Source organism: Perna viridis, chromosome 8 (assembly GCF_037379345.1).
Source record: "Perna viridis isolate PV_CMFRI_1.1 ecotype Kerala chromosome 8, ASM3737934v1, whole genome shotgun sequence".
NCBI classification, from domain to species: Eukaryota; Metazoa; Mollusca; class Bivalvia; order Mytilida; family Mytilidae; genus Perna; species Perna viridis.
In genome coordinates this window covers 46,006,150-46,030,805 of record NC_142452.1, presented here as the reverse complement: position 1 = coordinate 46,030,805, position 24,656 = coordinate 46,006,150, and the positions used below count along the sequence as shown (strand labels likewise).

The following is a 24,656-nucleotide window of genomic DNA, read 5'->3' as shown; positions in this document are numbered from 1 at the left end:
GGCACTAGTTTTTAACAGAAACAAACAGTCTTCTGACCTGCCAGTACTTAAAATAGAAACAAACAGCCGTCTGACCTGGCACTAGTATTTAACAGAACAAACAGCCGTCTGACTTGGCACTACTAAAAACAGAAACAGCCTTCTGACCTGGCACTAGTATTTAACAGAAACAAACAGTCTTCTGTTCTGACACTAGTATTCAACAGAACAAACAGCCGTCTGACCTGACACTACTAAAAAGAGAAGCAAACAGCCTTCTGACCTGGTACTACTACAAAGAGAAGAAAACCGCCTTCTGACCTGGCACTACTAAAAACAGAAACAAACAGCCTTCTGACCTGGTACTACTAAAAACAGAAACAAACAGCCTTCTGACCTGGCACTAGTATTTAACAGAACAAACAGCCGTCTGACATAGCACTACTAAAAACAGAAACAGCCTTCTGACATAGCACTACTAAAAACAGAAACAAACAGTCTTCTGACCTGGCACTAGTATTTAACAGAAGCAAACCGCCTTCTGACCTGGTACTACTAAAAACAGAAACAAACAGTCTTCTGACCTGGCACTACTAAAAACAGAAACAAACAGCCTTCTGAACTGGCACTAGTATTTAACAGAAGCAAACCGCCTTCTGACCTGGTACTACTAAAAACAGAAACAAACAGTCTTCTGACCTGGCACTACTAAAAACAGAAACAAACAGTCTTCTGACCTGGCACTAGTATTTAACAGAAGCAAATCGCCTTCTGACCTGGTACTACTTAAAACAGAAACAAACAGCCTTCTGACATAGCACTACTAAAAACAGAAACAAAAATTCTTCTAACCTGGCACTACCAAAAAGAAAAACAAACAGTCTTCTGACCTGGCACTACTAAAAACAGAAACAAACAGCCTTCTGACATAGCACTACTAAAAACAGAAACAAACAGCCTTCTGACATAGCACTACCAAAAAGAGAAACAAACCGCCGTCTGACATAGCACTACTAAAAACAGAAACAAACAGCCGTCTGACATTGCACTACTAAAAACAGAAACAAACAGCCTTCTGACTTGGCACTAGTATTTAACAGAAACAAACAGCCGTCTGACATAGCACTACTAAAAACAGAAACAGCCTTCTGACCTGGCACTACTAAAAACAGAAACAAACAGCCTTCTGACCTGCCACTACTTAAAATAGAAATAAGCAGCCTTCTGACTTGGCACTAGTATTTAACAGAAACAAACAGCCGTCTGACCTGCCACTACTAAAAACAGAAACAGCCTTCTGACCTGGCACTAATATTTAACAGAAACAAACAGCCGTCTGACATAGCACTACTAAAAACAGAAACAAACAGTCTTCTGACCTGGCACTACTTAAAATAGAAACAAACAGCCTTCTGACCTGCCACTACTAAAAACAGAAACAAACAGCCTTCTGACCTGGCACTACTAAAAACAGAAACAAACAGTCTTCTGACCTGGCACTAGTATTTAACAGAAACACACAGTCTTCTGACCTGGCACTACTAAAAACAGAAACAAACAGCCTTCTGACCTGCCACTACTTAAAATATAAACAAGCAGCCTTCTGACTTGGCACTAGTATTTAACAGAAACAAACAGCCGTCTGACATAGCACTACTAAAAACAGAAACAGCCTTCTGACCTGGCACTACTAAAAACAGAAACAAACAGCCTTCTGACCTGCCACTACCTAAAATAGAAACAAGCAGCCTTCTGACTTGGCTCTAGTATTTAACAGAAACAAACAGCCGTCTGACCTGCCACTACTAAAAACAGAAACAGCCTTCTAACCTGGCACTAGTATTTAACAGAAACAAACAGCCGTCTGACATAGCACTACTAAAAACAGAAACAAACAGTCTTCTGACCTGGCACTACTTAAAATAGAAACAAACAGCCGTCTGACCTGCCACTACTAAAAACAGAAACAAACAGCCTTCTGACCTGCCACTACTTAAAATAGAAACAAACAGCCTTCTGACCTGGCACTAGTATTTAACAGAAACAAACAGTCTTCTGACCTGCCACTATTTAAAATAGAAACAAATAGCCGTCTGACCTGGCACTAGTATTTAACAGAACAAACAGCCGTCTGACTTGGCACTACTAAAAACAGAAACAGCCTTCTGACCTGGCACTAGTATTTAACAGAAACAAACAGTCTTCTGACCTGACACTAGTATTCAACAGAACAAACAGCCGTCTGACCTGACACTACTAAAAAGAGAAGCAAACAGCCTTCTGACCTGGTACTACTACAAAGAGAAGAAAACCGCCTTCTGACCTGGCACTACTAAAAACAGAAACAAACAGCCTTCTGACCTGGTACTACTAAAAACAGAAACAAACAGCCTTCTGACCTGGCACTAGTATTTAACAGAACAAACAGCCGTCTGACATAGCACTACTAAAAACAGAAACAGCCTTCTGACATAGCACTACTAAAAACAGAAACAAAAAGTCTTCTGACCTGGCACTAGTATTTAACAGAAGCAAACCGCCTTCTGACCTGGTACTACTAAAAACAGAAACAAACAGTCTTCTGACCTGGCACTACTAAAAACAGAAACAAACAGCCTTCTGAACTGGCACTAGTATTTAACAGAAGCAAACCGCCTTCTGACCTGGTACTACTAAAAACAGAAACAAACAGTCTTCTGACCTGGAACTACTAAAAACAGAAACAAACAGTCTTCTGACCTGGCACTAGTATTTAACAGAAGCAAACCGCCTTCTGACCTGGTACTACTAAAAACAGAAACAAACAGCCTTCTGACATAGCACTACTAAAAACAGAAACAAAAATTCTTCTAACCTGGCATTACCAAAAAGAAAAACAAACAGTCTTCTGACCTGGCACTACTAAAAACAGAAACAAACAGCCTTCTGAACTGGCACTAGTATTTAACAGAAGCAAACCGCCTTCTGACCTGGCACTACTAAAAAGAGAAGCAAACAGCCTTTTGACCTGGCACTACTAAAATGAGAAGCAAACCGCCTTCTGACCTGGCACTACTAAAAACAGAAACAAACAGCCTTCTGACATAGCACTACTAAAAACAGAAACAAACAGCCTTCTAACCTGGAACTACTAAAAACAGAAACAAACAGCCGTCTGACCTGGAACTACTAAAAACAGAAAGAAACAGCCTTCTGACCTGGAACTACTAAAAACAGAAACAAACAGCCTTCTGACCTGGAACTACTAAAAACTGAAACAAACCGCCTTCTGACCTGGCACTACTAAAAACAGAAACAAACAGCCTTCTGACCTGGAACTACTAAAAACAGAAACAAACAGCCTTCTGACATAGCACTACTAAAAACAGAAACAAACAGCCTTCTGACATAGCACTACTAAAAACAGAAACAAACAGTCTTCTGACCTGGCACTACTAAAAAGAGAAACAGCCTTCGGACTTGGCACTAGTATTTAACAGAAACAAACAGCCATCTGATTTTGATAATTTTATTAATATTAGTATTGATTATGACTACATCTCAATCCATACTGTCACACAATAATCACAGACATATACTGTAGAGTTCACCTATCATAGTGTTTCATGGGTATATATAATGTTCAAGGACATTTGGAACCTGGATTTCACCTTTTGTAGTGTTCTATGGCCATATCAGTTTTTTCGTCTTTCTGCATGGTAGACAAATATACTATTGAACTGGCCTTGACATAAAAAAAAAGTCAACAATATTCACATCATCATATAGTGATATAATGGTATAGGCAGGTGTTTGGTTAAGTCAGGTGTTCGGTTTAAATTTCTTTACACAAAGGGATTCAAAAAGGGTTTGGTGTAGACAGTTTTTTTGGTATTTTAAGGGTTTGGGGTAGACAGGTTGTTTTGGTATTTCAAGGGATATGTTTAGACAGGTTGTTTCGGTATTTTAAGGGTTTGGTGTAGACAGATTTTTTGTATTTTTTGGTATAATTTAAGGGTTTGGTTTTGACAGTTTTTTTGGCATTTTCAGGGTTTGGTTTAGTCAGATTTCTTTTGGTATTTTTTATGGTTTGGTGTAGACAGGATTTTTGGTATTCTAAGGGTTTGGTGTTGACATATTTTTGGTATTTTTTTGGGTTTGGTGTAGACAGATGTTTTGGTATTTTAAGGGATTTGTTTAGACAGGTTGTTTTGGTATATTTTAAGGGTTTGGTGTGGACAGTTTTTTTTTTTTTGGTATAATTTTAGGGTTTGATTTTGACAGGTTTTTTTTTGGTATTTTAAGGGTTTGCTTTGGACAGATTTTTTGGTATTTTTTAGGGTTTGGTGTAGAAAGATTTTTTTGTATTTAAAGGGATTTGTTTAGACAGGTTGTTTTGGTATTTTAAGGGTTTGGTGTAGACAGATATTTTGGTATTTTTGGGGTTTGGTGTAGACAGATTTGCTTGGTATTTTAAGGGATTTGTTTAGACAGGTTGTTTTGGTATTTTAAGGGTTTGGTGTTGACAGATTTTTTGGTATTTTTTAGGGTTTGGTGTAGACATGTTTTTTTGGTATTTTAAGGGTTTGGTGTAGACAGTTTTTTGGTATAATTTAAGGGTTTGGTTTAGACAGATTTTTTGTAATTTTTTAGGGTTTGGTGTAGACATGTTTGTTGGTATTTTAAGTGTTTGGTGTAGACAGTTTTTTTTGGTATTTTAAGGGTTTGGTGTTGACATTTTTTTTTGGTATATTTAAGGGTTTGGTGTTGACATATTTTTGGTATTTTAAGGGTTTGTGTTAGATAGGTTTCACTGTAGTAGTACACTATACAATCTTAAATAACTTACCCTTATATATAAATTGTAGTCAATGATTTCACTGGACAAAATTTTCTTTTTATATCCCATACATTATTTTCATGGCAGACCTAGCTTAAAGCTTAAGTACTTTCATTTAACGGGGTTTTTTTGGCAAATAAATGCATTGTTTTGTAACTTATTCAACTAAGAAATCAAGTATTTAAAAAAAATCAATCTGGGAGAATTTTTGGTTCCTTGATATTTCAAATATAGATACATACATGTATATGTGAAAACTACCAATGACTTTTAATATTCTTCTAAAAGGTGATTCCCAGAAATGACCAAAAACAATTTTTAAAATGAAAAGTATAAATTTCTATGTGCACACACCCTTTATATCTATTATTAAATTGGCAATATATTTTTTTACCACACAGCTTAAACCTTAGGTAAATGACATTTTAAACACTATTTGAGGATATATTATTTACAACTGTAGAGAATATGATTGTATAATTTAAATGATAATGATATTTTGTGAATTCCAGGTCTCCATCACTCACTCATGCAGTTTTCCAATTAAACATGATGTAGACTGGCCTACACAGGAAAAATCGCAACACAATTATTTCATACGTTTTGAAATGTAATGAACATGTTTAGAATTAGTACAGAAAGATGTGTTACAGTTTTTGTGCATATAAAACCTAAGTCAAAATAAAAATAAAACATGCTTTACATAAATGAATTAAGTATGGAAAGCATGTTTACCACAAAATATTATGAATGTTTTTCATGGGGAAATTCTCATGTCCTAAATATGTTTTTCCATGGTCCTGAACATATGAAATTCATATAAAAGATGTGCTTGCTAGCAATTTCATGTGTTTAAAGATCATTTTTAAAAAAATATGTTGCAACTTTCCCTGTATGTAACTAGGCAAAATACTATGATGAGTCATTAATCATAATGACTACTAAAGGAGAATTTTAATTTCAATAGCATTGTCTATCAATATCAATTTTTCATGGTTTGGCAAAATTTTGTTACTTATAGTACACAGATTTGAAGTTTGATTTCTAACAGACAATGCCAACAATAATCTGAATTTGTAGGTTTTTTTTCAATCCCATTAGCAAAATTATTACATGTATTTCATGAATAAAAAATTCACTATATACAATTTTTTAATATCACATGTAATAATAAACAAATGAATTTAAATTATCCAAATATGATATAAGTATCAACTCTTTCATACAAATTTATTTCATTGCATTTCATTCAAAAGTGACATAATCCCTTTACTTAAAAAGTATGACATCAGAAGACTGAAAATTTATCTAGTTCAAATATTTGGATAATGCTATCAAATCTTAGCATTTTTTTTTCATCTGCCACACCTTATAAACAATTTGCCTGACTTTTAGACAGAGAAATACTTAAGAAACAGACACATGTGTCATTTAGTGTTTGGTCCCTTTTCAAAGTGGAAGAGGTAGAAATTCTGTTGTTAAAGTCCGTGAAAAATACATTAAATTGATCCCAATTCTAAATATTTCAGACTAAAAGACAGTTGTGCAAAAAGCACATAGTATGCCTGCCCTCAACTCTAAACAGATAAGCATTTAAAAAGCCCATAATTCTTAAAAAGAAAATTCACAAGCAATGAAAAGCTACATGGATAACATTCTTTCAATCTGACATATATTTGACCAAAACATTCATAAAATCCTTCTAACATTGAGAAATTTACAGATGATGGTTGATCATGGAACATCCACTGAATAGAATACAGATGTAAGAGGCTATACAAATTACTGTTAAAAATAGACATTTGAATTCCTGATTCTTCCCTTCCTTCTTGTATTCAATGGTAAAAATTTACTGAAGGAGGCAAATAGTACTAAATTAAAACAAACATTTTAGTAACAAGGATCCGGAAACTGCCAAAAATGCCGGTCATTGACCGACAAATTTTGCAAATGTCCGACAACCATTTTCCAATATCAGACATAAAAAAAATGTCAACCCTTATAAATATTACAGTCAGCATGGTTTTATTACTTTATAAACATCCTGGCAACCTGTCTCCTAATTGTTTATTGGAAATTATTTGACAGGTATACGTCAATTAGCTGATGTGCAGCCACCTGTGACTGCAATTTTACCTGTCACTGATTGGTTAATTGCGAAATTAAATTAACGCTACACGTGCAGCACCATTGCGTATACAAATTAATTGAAGTGACTCAGAGAATTTTCGTACACTTATTACTTGATTTAAATAAGAAAAAATATTGTCAAATCCGTTTTCCTGCCGATCTTTCAGTGGAAACGAAAAGCACATGGTGCTGAAACTACAAATCAGTCTTAGTTTGTTATAATTAATTCATCAATTGAATCTTTCTAATACAGAAGTCAACAAACCATTCAAATCAATATACAAAATGAATTCATGATTTTCGTTTTTAAAATAAGCAACATCTTTTTCATTACTCGGAAGTTTTCGGCTGTTTGCCGATGTAATGAAAAAGTCTGAGGGACACAATGTTTTGTTTACATGTCAGAACTTCCCCGTGTGGTCGTAACCGAACTTGTTCACATGTTCAGATATTTTGTAAAAGACAGGAGGATGTGATGGAATAACACAAATTCCAATATTTTTCTTTAAATAACTACAAATAGGGTTTTATAAAGTTTATTCTCGATCTACGCAGGTAAAAGACTGACACAAACGTTTGCTGAAATTTGATAAAATGTCTGACATGGGCTGTCAAAGACTACCCAAAATTTTCGCACCCTTGCTTATTAATCATATATTAATTCATAGAATTTGAGGAAGGATATTCTATGACTATTACAGTCAATATCTTGTTTAATATTTGGAAAAAATTATTGCCAATATCTTTTGATTACATTAATATTTCAAAACTTCTATAAATATACTATCAAACCTATAAGAGCTGAGGAAAACAGGCAGTAAAACACATTGTTGTGCAGAAGATTCCCCACTTTTTTAAGTCTTATTCAGGTTTTTCAAACTTCAACCTAGCAGGAATCAAAACTAGAGACAGTATATGACTCAATATGCCAAAGGTACACATAGAAATAACATGTTTAAATAAATTTAAAATTATATGGAAACATGTTTAGGACCAATCTGAAAATATGTTTTTTGAACACAAAAAAAAACACTCAAATATATTTTGGAATCCATAATTTAATGAAAATGATAAACTCTATTTGGATATGTATGAAATTTTACATCATACATTGTGCTCATCATGATTTTTATACACGTTTTTACAGCTTATTTCTTCAACCCTTAAAATGTTTTCATAATTCACATGTTGGTTCAATATATGATGCAAATTTTTCCAGTGCATAAATTGAATCTTTAATTCTATAATTTGCCTTTGAAAATAATATGGATGGGTTCTTATACAAATGTATTGTAAAATAGCAGAGAACATTATTTTATCTACCACCTTTCCATTGATTCATTGAATAAATTCAGATATACATGGAAATCATATCTCAACAAAGTTTTACACTTTCCAACTGACAAAAATCTATTTTCCACAATCTCTTGCTATAAAACATACACACCTAGAAAAAGCAATTTGTAACAGACACAAGATAAATTCTCATACATTCTAGTTTTTTCACTTATTGACATCATCTGGCAACATATGATACTGAACCTAAAACATTTACCCTTAAACACAAAAGTTCTATTAGATAAATACCAGTTTTTTATATACATTGAGTGTCTTGTATATCATATGTTTAAGTTTTACAGTAACTCCAAACTCACTTCTTAGCAATCCATTAAGATAGTCCCCAAAGTAGAAAATTGATCCTTCTGAATATGTTTGAACACAGAATTTCATACAAAACTCATAAAACTTGGTACATCATGTATATCATATGTTTAACTTTTATCAGTAACTTCCAACTCCCTTCTTACCAATCCACTTAAATAGCCCAGAAAATAGAAAATTGGCCCTTAAATATTTGACTAGTTTTAGCACAGAATTTCATACAAAACTATTAAAACTTGGTAAAATTTTGTAACTTTTGTTTTGAAAACATGATGAGAATGGCTCTCCCTATATGTGTTATTCTTATTTTTCTACCCACTAAGGAGCCAAAAACATGTCTATTTCAAAGACAAAAATGCAGCATAGGTTTTGAAGATATATTTAATCTTAAGACTAATATTAAGTAAAACCTAATTATATACAATTTATTCAGGAACATATTCAACTAAATGATATTATATAAAAACATTCCATGATTTTTTTTTTCAGAAAAAAGGGACAATGGAGGAGGTTGTGTTGTTCTACATGTATTAACAGTTTGTTCATTGACAACATCAATGTATAAAGTTAATGATTTTTATCAAACAGAACCAAACACCTGGCAAACATATGATACCGCTGTCATTTACAAATTGAAAAAGCAGTTTTGACATGAAATCATCCAGCCAGTCTCACACACCATCTATTCCGCCATTTTGGAGAAAGCTTTGTCATACTTTATCTTTACGATAATGATGATCAAGTAATACCTTTTTGCCGTTAGTTATCACACGAGGAACTTCTCTTCGGACTGGTGTCGGAGTTTTAGAAACTCTTAACTTCTCAAACACCTACAAAGATTGAGAGAAGCCAGCTCATTAACTGAGTTTACATTCAATGAACAGATAATTATACGCATATTTGTACATACAAATGCATTAAAATGTGGAAAATAACTCATTACAGAAGTGAGTTTTTCTCAAACATCTGATACTTGTAAAGTCTTTTTTTATGTAAATGCGTTAAAGGTGATAGTTTAAACCCTATACTGTTTACCCTATAACACAACACTGCTCAGAACATGTTTAAAAAATATGATTTAACGAACATGACATGTCAAAATCTGTATCACATCCCATATTAACCCTCCACCTTCATCATCCCTCAGGCCAATAATACATATTTTGACATGTAATATTCATCTATCCATTATACCTCCTCATCACCATTTTCCCTAACAGAACAGCTGTGTGTTGGAGAAAGCCCTGTTTCTGATGAATAAGATGACGTACTATCTGTAGATACTTTTCTCTGGTTTAGAGCATCACCTCGAGGTCCCAACATCAGATTCTGTAAGTGTTCACATACTCTTCTAAATCTACGCGAGGGTCCTGAAGGAACAAGTTCGTGATTTGAACATAATATAAATAATTTCCATGGTTTTCTTTTCACAAAAGTAACATATCTGAAAACAACTTCTTATATCAAGGATTTAAACATAATAAATACAGAATATTAGGCAATTGGTTTCTGATACTGGCTTTATCATGGGTATCTCAAGACTGTTAGGGCTGGATCTAACATTTAACTATGTTTATAATGCCCAACTGTATTGTTAAATTGCTGATGTCTTGTCCAATGGGGATATGGCAGACTTTCTATAACACACGATGTGTGGATGACCGAAAAGATTAAACTATAATTTCCTAACTGCACATGTCATTTCTGAAATACATTAAAAAAAACAGTTCTGAGCAATTCATGTTTCAGAGAACTGGAACCCTGTTAACTCAGATCTTACCTGATATAAGGGAGAAAGTGAGACAGTACATAGAACCAGTAGAACCCGTTTTAACCCCAGTAGCTTGTGCAGGAGTTATGTCCACTTGGAATCTTACATTACGGGAAAACATTGATGTATTACTGGATCGTCTGTATTCAGCCCTAAATGTTGATGTGGATACAACACTGTGACTCAAGTCAGCTGTCTGTAGAATAAAAAATGAATAAAAATGAATATACATGCAGGACTAAAAACCATATAAGAAACCATGATAAAATATGGTAGTACAAGCACCAATATTCCACTCTTTCAAATCAGTTCTTTTTGTTTTGTTTTGAATATAACACAAAGCTGTAAAGCTTAATTCAACATTACTTGAAAATGTATAAGAAATGCTTCATGGAGCACAGCTTGACACAATCTTGAACAGTTGGAGCAAACATGGACACAACATTAAAGCTGGATACAGCTCTAAAGTTGGATTGTGAATGTTTGACACAGCATCATACTTAAGGCAGAATGGAAATCTCATAACTCCAAATTGTCCATTTGGAATTTTATAAGAATCAAAAGGGAGGTAACTGCAATAAAAAGAAACAATTTACAAATTATAGGAATACTGGTGAAATTGGTAATGAGTTACTGAGCTAACTGTGAACAACACAAAGACAAACGCCAGTATACCATAATACCATGGGTGTATAAAAATAGAAAAAGGTACTTTCCAAGCCAAATATCAATTGTACATAAACAATGCATATTTTTGTTCAAGTCTATTATCCAATAAATATTGGCAAAAATATACCAAAGCGTCAGCAGTGTGATGATTCAACGTGAACACATGAAACAAAGACCATCTTCATACCTAATTTAGTGATCCGAATAAAAAAGATTATATATAAAAACATGACGTGACATATTCTGAAGTCTGTAATATAGTATGTTAATATACTGAAAAATGGATAAAGATAAATCTCTATTACAAAAAATTTGTGGGAAAATGAAATAACAGAAAATACTCAAGGCCATAACGTCATACAATCTTGTCAAAAGTTTTCAAAAAAGAGTACCTTACAACTTCCCCCAGAACCCAATGGCAAGGCATCTTTCTCACAGTACCAATCCATATTTCAGTGCTACGCCTCTGATACTTACTGAGAGGAATGCATGGATGAGGTCAGCCTTGACCTGACTTATTGTTTTATCATTTCCAGTGAGAAAGTGGAACTCCTCTCTGTCAGAACCCATCAGAGCACCAAACCATGACTTCTTTGTCATTCTGAAATAGAAAAGAAGAAACAGGTAACATAATTCTTATTTGTTGTGAGAAAGACAAAGTATCACAAGGCCATATATTGTAAATATATGATCAAATAGGGATATGGAAATACAAATGAAGGAGCTCAAACAGAATATCATAGCTGACAAAAAGAATATTCCCCTTCAAATAGATTACTTGTTAAAGCCTCAAGTTGGATTATCTTCCTTTAGAGTCCTCCAGTAATAATTATCTTTCTGCTTGCTGCATACAACAGTGATGCCCAACCTTCCCATAAATTTTAACATTTGAGATGCAACATTGTAACTACATTGCAGGGGGTATAACACTGGAATTTCCTGAATGTTGTAAAATTTGTCTACCATAAGACTTCGACGACTATTTTTATCCTTTAAACATTTTAGAGCAAACAAGACATCTCTTAGGGTATACCAGTGTCTACTATGCTCCTATGATTTTTCACAACTACTTTAATACTTTTATCAAATAGAACATTGACTTACTCTGGAGAAGACTCTGGTGTCAATGAGACATCATCAGTAGGCACTGCAATATAAATAGTGTCATAAATTAGGTAGAATATAATGTCAGTGTGACAGTATATGTTCAGTGTCAAAAGTCTAAACCCAATTCATTCTTGGAATGATAGTTTTGTTCCATACCTATAGAACAGTTTAAGTGGAAGATTCTTCCATATTAACATTATCTCATATGAAATATTTTTACATAAAAGCAAATTGTTGATGTAAAAATTAATTAATTTAGTATTTTTCACAGAAAATATAATCACTTTAACCAAAAACTTCCCATAAATCTTACATTTTTATGTGGAAGATTCTAAAATTTCCATTCATTTTGTGGGAGTCTCCCCTTAATGTGCTAGGGTTAACAGGTATGTAATGTTTAGTTTAGATAGATTAACAGGCATTAAAACTAACATAAGGAGACTCCAGAAGATGTTGACATATTTCTGGTTTATTCAATTTAGACAAGTTCCACACAGTGGTAAAGATTTCATGATTTTTTTTTATTTTCATAGCTTCTGTTCAATCAATTTTAAAATTTTTGTTGCCAGCTTTAACCACAAGATACCATTTGTAACATTGTAAATAAAATTTCAGATTTGAACCAATAGTGAGACTTGGAAGCTATTGTAGATCTGAATTCTCAACATGAAAAATAACGTTATTTGGAAAAAATATTGTTCATGTTTTTCGTTATGTTTTTTTTTTCAATCTCTCAGTGAAAAAAAAATGTGTTACTGTTAAAAATAAATATTTGATATTTTTGCTGGAATTTTCCGTGCAGTTAATACACACACTATAAACAGTATGAATATACAGGATTGTCTCTGTATTAGTGTGCTTAATACAAAAATGATAAAACTCAAGAAAACATTAGATATATTGTTAAAGTATGGATTCATTGTTTGCTTAACTTCAGCATGGTACAAGTTACATTAGGGATTTTTTTTGGGGGGGATGGGGGTGAGAGTGGAGGGGTTGGAGTTAAAAAGTACATTAACTAAACTCATTGTTCAATTCAAGTTTGATAATCAATAATGTTAAGTGTTCTTGGTAAAAAAGAGACTACATTGTCAATAAAATAAAACTTCTTCATACCAATATTAAACTTTGTCTGCATGGAATCGTTTGTCCGACCAATTCATGCCTCCAAAAATTGTCTGACCGATTTCATATCAATGTTCCAAGAAATGTATCGTTACACATTTTTTCTCAATTGTAAAAATGAATGACTATAACAATGAAAGAACAGAAGATAGGGAAAAAATTCTTGAAGACTTAATTTAATTTACAGCCCCACACTCCCCCCTATTTAACAAGGTATATTACTTCACATCAATGAATCCATTACAGGTTATACTCACTTTGTTAGGCAACTAAAAAGGAAGGTATTGTTTTTACTGGCACTCATAACATTAATTCAAAAAAGATTAAAACTCTTGTCTTAAATTACTTTTATTTGTCAATTTGTTTTTCGTATTAATCTTTTCAAATTTACACCATAAAAACAATATCTCCTTATAAATCAAATCTCCGCTATGGACACAAACATTCCGCCATGCATTAAAACAAAGATCACCTTCAAGAAAATGTCCCATTTCTGTTACGTTACCATTCATGGCTAGTGTACCTTGCATTTTACGGCGGTGAAAGCGTGGAGATCCTAGAAAACTATTTTTGATGGTGTGCAGTCGTGACTTCCATGGGGTGTTAGCGACATTGCTTGGAGATCCAGGTGGTGTTGCAGAAGGACTATGGGGAGGTATCCGTCGTATAGACATCTGTGGACTTGTCACTGGTGAACTGCTGGTGCTTCCTGAAAGACTGGCTTTTCTCCTATTAATATAAAGAAATAATTAATTCTGTCTTCAAAGAATGTTGATTCTAGAGAATTCACAAAAATATTTGGAATAAATGATGAAAAGTCACTGACATTAAATTCTAGAGAGTGCACAAAAAAGTTACTAGTAGATTGAGAAAACCATGGTATGGTAGTGTCACAATATTACCTTTCCAATGTTTAGAAAGGGGTATCTAGAGCACCAAACCATTTAAGTCTTACTTACATATTAGGGAAAAGACAATATCAAAGAACAATTATAAAAAAGAGTGACTGTCAGTCTTATCATCACAAATATTATGAAACGAAACAAGACACAAAATTACTCAGGTACCAAGAGCAGGTAATTTTGCCTTATTTTAGCAATCTGTCTAAAAACACAAAAAAAAATTGGAAAATTTACTCTGGGCCTAAACACTTAGTGCATCATTCATCATCCCCTATAATTAGAAACACCAAAATTTTTCACAAGACTTATTAATTACAGTCTGTTTATTTTAGTGTAAACATCCTGTTTACCAGTCTCCTAATTGTTTATTGGTAATTAATTGACATGTGTGTGTCAATTTTAGCCAATGTGCAGTCACCTGTGACTGTGATTTACCTGTAACTGATTAGTTGATTGCATAATTATATTACAGTACATGTGCTTTTGCCAAGTACCACTGCATCCACGAATGAATTGAAGTGACTCAGATTGAATCCTTTTAGTACAGAAATCAACATACCATTTGAAACAATATATTTGTATTCTTCTGAATTTACCAACATGTTCATCACTCAGAACTTCTCCACTGTTTTCCGAAGTGATGAAAAAGTCTGAGAGATACAATGTTTCGTTTACTAGTTAGAACATCCAACATCTTTTATTTTTTGACATGTTCAGATATTTTGTATCAGACATAGTATGTGTCGAAATAAAACATATTCCGAAATTTATCTTTAAACGGCTATAAAAAATAGGTTTGTTTTTTATAATAGTTTATTCCTTCATCCAATTTCATTGGATGATAAAATGACCGACATGGGCTATCAAAATTCCTAGAGCCTTGATGTGTACATGGTGTACTTACGCTCTCTGTACAGCAAGAGCTCTCCGTGAAGCGGTAGGTGACCCTTCACTAATGCTTCCCAAAGATAATCTGTAATAATTAGTGTATTAGTATGGTTAGTATAGCATTGATTAATACAGACATAGGCATAAAGTCTTGAATAGTGAAACCTGTCCTAACAACCACCCATATTCAGCAACAACCTGCTTTATAAGACTAAAATTAACATTAAGTGCATTCTAAGTAAAATAAAGACCACCAGACTTAAGTATCAGTCTTTCTTAAAATCAGACAGAAGGCGATTCATGCATTTCCAAAACCCACCAATTTCAGTCTTATTTCTTGTTCAGAAACAGTTACTGATCACATAACCAGTCTTAGTTTTTCTTTTGGTTGTTGAACTTTTGAGATAAAAATCATATAGATTGTACATGAAATTTGCACTTTGGAAGAGTTATCATTCATGAATTCGGCTTCATTTGGTAGATTTCAGTGGGAGATGAATGTATTATTTTCTTAAAAGGGCAGATCTCGATGCAAAAAATTGTTGTTATATGAAAGTATAGCATATGTAGACTGACAAAGAATCGTTTGTGTGGTGGGTTTTTCTTCACCATGAATCACTTTACCATTGGCTGTGTCTGACTTTTATATGGAGTGGTACTTCAGTAATTGTGATTTACTTCTGAAGGTCATTTAAGGCAGTATATAAAGGATCAAAGTTCAGATTAATTTGTTAGTTTGATCATTATCTACTTTAAGGAGGGTAAATCTTCACATCTCTGATTGTCAGTTACTCTTCAAAGTGTTGCCGTCTAATTTGGGAGAAAACAGGTTGTAATCAGCTTGACAGCAAATTCCTTATTAACTTCAGATGAAAAGAATGAGGAGAGAAAATCTAAGGAATGCCTTAATTTTTCATAATGGATATTGGTTACTGTAAATGTTTTAATTTTCTAGGAGTACTAATTTTCACTATTTTCGGGGATGGATAGAAAAGCATGAAAAATTAGTACTTACAAATTTGATTTCTTACACTTTATACCACTAATCATTTTTTGAAAACGTAAAATTCATACCAGAAAATATGTTTACTTGACAGAATCCGTGAAAATTAATACGATTAAAGTAGTTCCTATTCAGATCCAATTTTTACTGCAGTAAAACCTGTCTATGCCTAACACTGAATAACCACCCCAAAAAAACCCTCTAAGTCAGACAATTTTTAGTCCCTTTACATCAATATAAATGAGTTTTGACCCTTGATAAATTGAACCCCTGTGTAAACCAGACCAATTTTAAAATCCAAAAAGGTTTGGTTTAGTCAGGTTTCACTGTAAACAGAGGACAAGACTTCAACATTCCATTCAATCTCAATATTTTAAAATATTCAATGGAAATATAAAGTTAGCTTACACAACTACAGCTTCATCTTTTAAGTAGCACTCCAGCTAAGGATCATGCAAAATGTGATTCATGGGTAAAAAGTCTATATATTTTTATTTTTGATATTTTGTTTGAAATGTCATAGTAAACAAAAATTAACATATGGTTTTTCATATAACCCATGCTCTTAGGAGATCAAAATTATATAGAATGCACTGTAGAGTTCAAAATTAAGGGAGATAACTCTGAAAATGACGCTCAAATACAATAGAATCTACTGGATTTTCAATGTTGATTATCCACTAAGACCAGGCAGATTTGAATGAATAATTTCACATTTCATAGTATAGACTCATAAAACAACTTAATTACAAAAATAAAAATATGAAGCCTTTTTGGGATGTATCACATTTTTCAGATTTTGCACGATTCTTACAAAGACAGCTACTTAATTAGATGAAAACAAATCAATATTGGCATCCATATTAATTCAACATACAAAGCAAGCATTCCTGAAGGCCATATCTTACAATCAAATAAATGCATGGACAGAACCATATGAAAACAAGTCATTATAAATAGCCACTTCTTACCTGGGTTGACCATTCTGGCCATTTAACTGAACAGCATCTATTCTTTTTCTTGGAGGATCAGCTGAAATAAAAAAAAAAAATAAAGCCTTCAATAATTTTTCAACTAAATGAAGCTAATTCATGAAGACAATTTGATAAAGTACAGACATAGCTGAAGAAGTAGTACTATATACCAATCCACATGGTTTTTTGCATTGCATACCTGGTAACCCTCCCACAAAATCAATGAAAAAAAATTAGAATCTCCCAAATCGAAATTTAAGATTTTGGAGGTTTTTGGTTAAAAGTACTTTAGTTACTGTGAAAAATACTAAATAGATAATTTTACATCAAAGTTTTTACTTAAAAATTTCCCACATGAGACAGAATCAACAAAGGAGATTTGGAATATTACAGCATTACCAGTTTTTTTTGCATTTTGGTGGCCATTAATGGCAAGAGAAGTATAAATTCTGGCCATAGAAAAGACAAAGAACATAAAATAACCAAAATAATACATACAAAGTATCAAAAGTAAACAGTGTCACAAAAGTTAATAAACAATATTTATTTCTGAGAATATTCTCAACTTCCATGATAACTCAAATAAAAGTCCTTAAAACTGATATTGTCACAAACAGCTGAGAATTTTCTCAGACTTAAGTAATTTTTCAAGTTTTGTGGAGCTGGGCCCTGATTATTTCACACTTGTGTAACTGTCATCTTTCAATCAAATCTCCAAAACACATTTTATTCTTTTCATTGAACAATAGTTATTAGTAACTACCTGATTCAGATCTGGTTTTGATATCAATTTCATCTTCAATACTGGGGTTCCTGAGTTTTCTATCTAATAACAGGAAATATACAACTTTCTCTGTATTGTGTCTGTAGAAAAAAGAAATAAAAAGAATAACAGAGAATATACAACTTTCTCTGTATTGTGTCTGCAGAAAAAAAATATAGACAAAGAATAACAGAGAATATACAACTTTCTCTGTATTGTGTCTGTAGAAAAAAATATAGAAAAAGAATAACAGAGAATATACAACTTTCTCTATATTGTGTCTGTAGAAAAAAGAAATAAAAAGAATAACAGGGAATATACAACTTTCTCTGTATTGTGTCTGTAGAAAAAAATGTAGAAAAAGAAGAATAACAGAGAATATACAACTTTCTCTGTAGTGTGTCTGTAGAAAAAAATATAGAAAAAGAATAACAGAGAATATACAACTTTCTCTGTATTGTGTCTGCAGAAAAAATATAGAAAAAGAATAACAGAGAATATACAACTTTCTCTGTAGTGTGTCTGTAGAAAAAAATATAGAAAAAGATATGTTAAGTAGACAGCAAAGATTAACCCCATGTTCCACATGTAAAAATTTTGATATTTCACACTGTTAAATAAATTCCGTAATTTCACTCTCAGGCTCTTTCCTGCCAAAACTTCACAACATGAATATTAATCTGCCGTTCACAAAATTTGAAACTTATGTTGAAAATAGCAAGGAATAATGAAGGAAATCTATATAATTATAGGATAATTAATTGGTTATCTTAAATAACCAAAATATGATCATCAGTGAGTTAGAACACCTAGATTTAACAAGTGTGTGGAACTTTATTCACTCTTTCCAATTCATTATCCTTTTGTTATTGGACAGTCACAAAAATAGCTTGAAATGTTGCTGATGTGAAAATTCAGAACTTTTTGTCTAATATCATCACCAATCACCCTGATTTAAACAGATTAAAAGAATGACCAATGAGTCAGAATGTGGTTGATAATTTATAACCTTATGAATTATTTGTAACAGTTAGTAAGATTATAGAAGGTCATCGATAGGTTTTACCTTAGTCAGTGACAACTGTGGGCTAAGGATTTATTAAAACAACACTTTATGGAATTGAAGGCCTTAAAATTTGTTTCCTTTTTTCTTTCTTCAACTGAAAACTTTCCATTAGTGTTCCTGCTATACAGGTCTATCATTTCTTACTCACAACATTGAAGTACCTATACTTTTACCACGAAATTCCTCTTACAGTCCAATTTTTTTATAGTGTGAATTTTGTTGGAGTTAAGGTTAACATTTTAGGTTTTGCAATGAAATTTTCATTATCATGTGAAAGTGCTGAAAACAGGAGGTTAATATCAGACAGCAACTGTATTTCCTTCTATAATACTTCAAATTGTTTTTCTTTATTAACTGCATACTTCAAAAGTTGTTAACAACAAACATTTCTGTTTTAAGACTGGTCCTATTTTTCAGCCAAAATACTGTGAAAATAGAATCCATGAAAACTGAGATGTTCACTAAATACTTCAACACCATTTAGAAAATTAAAAAAAATGACCCATTTTTTACTTACTTGGAATTCAATAATTCCTGAATTAATTTATCTTTATCTTTAAAACATTGTAAAGAACTCATGGTAGATAGTACATCAGGATCTAAATCTTGTACATTTGGTATAATGGAAGTCTGCAAAATAATAATGTGTACATTAAATTAAATAGTCAGTTATATATGAGTAACATTGAGGATTATACACATTAATATGATGCAAATAAAGGCACATAGTATATATACTTGGTCCACTATTTTGGTGTTTGGAAATGATTACCATAAATCTGAAATGGAACCAAATCCCTTAAGGTAAACAATGAATGGAGGAAAAGTGACAAACAAAAAACTTACATATAGTACACAAGCAACTTTATCCCATGTAAAATTCTTCATAAATATTAAATCCAAACAAAACAAAAGCTTTATGTGACTTTCATGTAACATTAATTTGATAAATTCATATTTTTCTTTATTCAACTTCATATTTAAAGTACGTAACTACCGTGTATGAATTACATTTTTCCCACAAATTTTGTCTTTCATACCTAACCAATATTTTATCCAGAATTTCCATGCATTAGATTTCTGCAGTGCTTATTTCATTATTGCCTCATTTCTTTTATTCTGAACAATGGATTTGACTATAAACCTCAGTGGTTAATATAACTTTTTAATAGAACAGGGAATGTACATGAATGATTTGTATTACTATTCACCTAGATGAATTGTGTGACTATTTACATGTACCTACAAGTTTTTGTTTGACTATTTACCTGAACACTTTATGGCTCTATTCACTTATATCATTTGTCCAAATATTACATGAATTACTTTTTTGACTTTTACCTGCATTATCTGTGACTATTACCCAAACAGTTTGTGTGACTACTTACCTACATAGTGACTATTAACTGCATGATTTGTGACTATTAACCAAACAGTTTGTGTGACTATTTACCTACATGTTTTGTCTGACTATTAAATAAATCATTAGTGTGACTACTTACCTGCATAATTTGTATGCCTATTAGTATAATTATTAGTGTGATTATTAACCTGCATGATTTGTGTGACTATTACCTTTAATAATTAAATGTGTGACTATTTACCTGCATTATTTGTGACTATCACCCAAACAGTTTGTGTGACTATTTACCTACATGTTTTGTTTGCCTATTACCTGAATGATTTGTGTGACTATTTACCTACATAATTTGTGTGACCATTATTTTTATTATTTGTGGGACTATTTACCTGTATGATTTGTGTGATTATTTACCTGAACGATTTGTGTGACTGGTTGTTCTAGTTCTATCTGGCCTTGAGAATCTCTACAATGATTATAACATGCAGCATAACAAAGTACAATGCAGTAAATGGAGAATCCAAAAGTTAGTAAGATATTAATATTGGAAATCATACAACAATCTACAGTTTTTGTTGATTTAAAGTCTTTTTAGATATTTAGGTATTAGTTGCTTAATTTAATCCTATATCAGGACAAAATTCTTTACAGATCAAATAACCCAAGAAAGTTTTTGTACAATGGCAAATTATTTCATGTGAAAGTCAAAACTAAGTAAGTGTCCAAAAGTAAAGATTTATTATTGCTTAAAAACTACTTGCTTCTTTACCTTATATATCTAAATACTAGCTATGTGAAAAAAACTTTCAAGTAAATAACCACCTGCAAGATTTTTACCTTGACTTCTACTTAAACAACATGACATTTAAATTTAAAAAAAATATACTGAGTTCACCTGAAATCATTTTCATGTAAAAAACTACACTATAATTTGAGGAAATACCCATTATACAACAACCCATAATATTCAAAAATTGATAAGTCCTGACAAAGAACTTTTGGTTTTCAATTTCATTTTGACAGGAACCTATAAAGATGGGTTTGACAATTTTTTTAATGTTAGATAGAACAAGAACATATTTCTGCTTAGTTATACATGTACCACACTCTTTATACATGTTATATATGGTAAAAGATTAGGTAGAATAATACTGTTACAGCCAAAACAATAAGTTATTCTGGGATATGGTTGCTCCTCATTTTAATTAAATGACTATCACCTCTGATCAACTTCCTTAGGTAGTTGCCTAGACAATTGAGGAGGAGATTTAAAGTTCAATAAAAAATCAATACATTCTTTGATAGAATGTTAATCAGGTAATTAAATGAAGATTGTATGGGCTGTAATATTAACAGAAGATCAACTCTATCCCATAAAATTATCATTGAATGGGCTGTAATATTAGTTAAAATGTTTCAATATGTAAATTATAAGACTAAAGAAACAATCAAACACCCCATCCTGGACATGCTGTTAGATAGCCTATGTAATTTCATGCCATTTCCTTCTAAATCTGATCATTCCAAACATTGTTACCTGTACAATATGAATGACTGGGAGTTCTGCCTGATAGTCTAATAATGATATCCTGAGGTTATACAGAAAATACATTTTATCAACAGTCCTAAGCCTAAGACGGGTGCAGTTCTGATCTTGAAAAGAGTAATGTCCAGAAAAAGGGGTGGAATGGGTTGGGTTTATGACTACAATTTGTACTTTTATGCCCAAGTAATGCACACAAGTAACAGAAAATTCGGCAAAAAGGGGGATTCAACTTCAAGGACAGAAAAATAAAGAAGCTAATATCAGATTGAGGAGGATAATATTGTGTGTTTGTTTTTTTCTAAGGATTCAGTACTTTCCAACAAAAGTAGTTTCATTTTAAATTAAAAAATTACTTAAAATCTGTAAAATATTTAACAAGATACTGTTACAATATAAATCTACTTACGCTATCACCCATGGATGCCGATGTATATCTTCTAACTGAAGAACAAAATGAAATCATTCAAGTAATTTACTACAATAATAATTTAAGGATTAATAATGTATACCTAATAATCCTGAACATTTAAGAGGGTGTACATGTAGAAACAAGGCCTTTCCTATAACATGAATGGTACATGGTAAATTTTATCCCACTTTATTTTTGCTCCTATGTAATGTTTATATCGTATTTATGTCCAATAGTACAAATAATTTTTAAATCAACGATGGATGGCTCAGAAAGTGATTTTAAGTTCCTTAAGAAAGCAACAAATTTTTGCATAAAATTAAAGAGTTATCTCCCTTCTCAATGAATTTCAATGCTTTCTATGAAATTTATTTCCCTTTAACCATTGCAGTTAAAGAAAAACAAGATTCAGCTTTGAGAAAGGATGCATTTGCGATATGAAATAGATGAAATTTTTTTGGAAAACAAAATTTGCTATGTTCAACCCACTGCCTGGTATATGCATGGATGCCCTGTTGATAGGGTTGATAGTAATTAACAAAAGGAGAGGGGTTATATACATCTATTTAGATTTCTTTCTTTGGTGTGCTCTTATCTTTTTACTTCCTGAAGTTTGGAATCACAAGGATTGGCAAAAAATTAAGAAAATTTGCTATTTTTTATGATTTTCCCCATCGTTACTCGTAAAAAATAAGCAATACCTGATATACACAACAATGAGTTGATCTTATAGAAAAAATGTACTAATAAATTTAAGCTTTTAAAATTTAATCAAATTGATAGGCTAGGTAATATCCTAATATCATCCACATTCTAGTAAAACTTCCTGCAAAGATAAAGAGTTTTTTCAATCATTACTGCAGATGAGTAACAAGTAGAAAAACCCAGAATCTTAGTACTTCCATACTTACTGTTAATCTTTTCTCTGGATCAACCTCTATCATCCCTCGTAATAAATTCTGACAGTCCGGCGGGACAAAATGTGGAATGTGAAACACACCTTTTTTTACCTTTTCTAAAAGCTGCCTAAGATTGTCATCATCGAATGGAAGTGCTCCCTACAAATACACAGTCAATGTTACATTTATCGTGAAAAATAAAAGTAATTAATTGATGTTTAAATATATTGCATTATGTAAATATGACAAAAATTGACAAATGAAACAACGGATTCCGTGAAATATATTGACTGCTCAGTGGTCACCAGTTTAATAGATCGGTTTGATGAATCAATGACAGATCATTGATCGATGACCGATCACAATTTTAGTTGCACAGATCAGTTCAGGTACTGTAATACTGTAACCAAAATTTTTTTTCCCAATCTTATAAAAACTTAAAGGAGACATCACACAAAAAAACAATTTTCCCAATGCTTGGTTTATTTGATTTATTACACCAAATATATATCATAAAAACGCCCCTTGTAGTCACTTACGTCGTTTAATTGAAGATAAATTGATTCAAAATCAACAATGACCCAAGCCAAACGAATTTTAATTAGCCATGTGGTCACATGACCTTGCTACGTCATTGAATCTCAATTCACAGATCGATTGGTTGAAATGCGTGGGGTTTCTGCACTTTTTACATGATTTCTACTACTGAGAGTGAAAATATTGAAAGTTAAGGGTTGCCAGCGAATACATACTTACAGTTGTATCAATTTAAACCATTTCGAGAAGAAAATAATAAACAATGACAGAAATATTTAACTATTACATGTATGAAGACTGGAATCCGCAGAGACGACACCACTTCTTTTGGAGATTACAAAGAAATACTTCATTATGTTCTGTCATGTTCGATTGAACTTTTTACACAAAGTAAATTAAATTCACATTCTAGGATTTTTACTCTTCCGATCTCGATCTTCAATGAACATATTGATTTCACCCCTTTTTACGGAACGTTACTCCTAACAAGTGTACCAGTACCCCGCAAGTACAGCTTTAGGAAAATATGAACATGTTTATTTTTTATTGGTTTTTGATAATTTTATTTGAGAACCCATAAGGGTTTTGTGCTGAAGCTTCCTCGTGTTCTAAATCTTTTTTGCTATAATTAAATATTTTCAACTGACCTACATGTATATAAAAAATACTGTTTTCATAAATATAAACATTTAAAACATGATATTTTTATGTCACGTCTTTTAATAAAAGATTTAGCTATTGGTGATGCCGTAATATTAATTTGTGGTTTGACTAAACCATGAAAACATTAAAAACTGGGACAACAAAAAATAGCAATTTCACAGTATTAGATATAAAGTAGCACAGATGTACACCTAAATAAACACTCTCATGAAATTCCTGGCATGTTGGGTGCTGTAGGAATGCTGTATACTTTAAACCTGTCTATTGTTACGTAGAGGATGTCTTTCAGGCTACAACAATCATATACCTACTAAATACAACTTTCACTGACAATTTCCATTTTGAAAACATAGTCTATTATGCCATCTGAAAGGTTTAAGCCAA

The 24,656-nt window shown here is 32.2% G+C and overlaps 1 protein-coding gene across 6 annotated transcripts in view; it reads right to left on the bottom strand.

The window, feature by feature from the left end:
• Positions 1 to 3,473: 3,473 nt before the first annotated feature.
• LOC148610728 (serine/threonine-protein kinase BRSK2-like) overlaps positions 3,474 to 24,656 on the bottom strand; it is a 64,841-nt gene continuing 43,658 nt past the window's right edge. The window contains exons 8-20 of one of the 6 annotated variants that reach the window (XM_088596010.1): positions 23,085 to 23,231; positions 22,171 to 22,205; positions 21,756 to 21,807; positions 19,376 to 19,488; positions 17,793 to 17,893; positions 17,027 to 17,087; positions 15,069 to 15,137; positions 13,735 to 13,991; positions 12,135 to 12,177; positions 11,508 to 11,631; positions 10,371 to 10,557; positions 9,785 to 9,960; positions 3,474 to 9,420 (exon numbers count right to left, since the gene is read on the bottom strand). In XM_088596010.1, the coding sequence (XP_088452136.1) occupies positions 9,301 to 9,420; positions 9,785 to 9,960; positions 10,371 to 10,557; positions 11,508 to 11,631; positions 12,135 to 12,177; positions 13,735 to 13,991; positions 15,069 to 15,137; positions 17,027 to 17,087; positions 17,793 to 17,893; positions 19,376 to 19,488; positions 21,756 to 21,807; positions 22,171 to 22,205; positions 23,085 to 23,231 (1,485 nt within the window). In that variant the 3' untranslated portion in view covers positions 3,474 to 9,300. Of the gene's footprint in view, positions 9,421 to 9,784; positions 9,961 to 10,370; positions 10,558 to 11,507; positions 11,632 to 12,134; positions 12,178 to 13,734; positions 13,992 to 15,068; positions 15,138 to 17,026; positions 17,088 to 17,792; positions 17,894 to 19,375; positions 19,489 to 20,632; positions 20,685 to 21,755; positions 21,808 to 22,170; positions 22,206 to 23,084; positions 23,232 to 24,656 lie in introns of all 6 variants that reach the window. The other 5 variants (XM_088596011.1, XM_088596009.1, XM_088596014.1 and 2 more) reach the window with 5 other exon arrangements.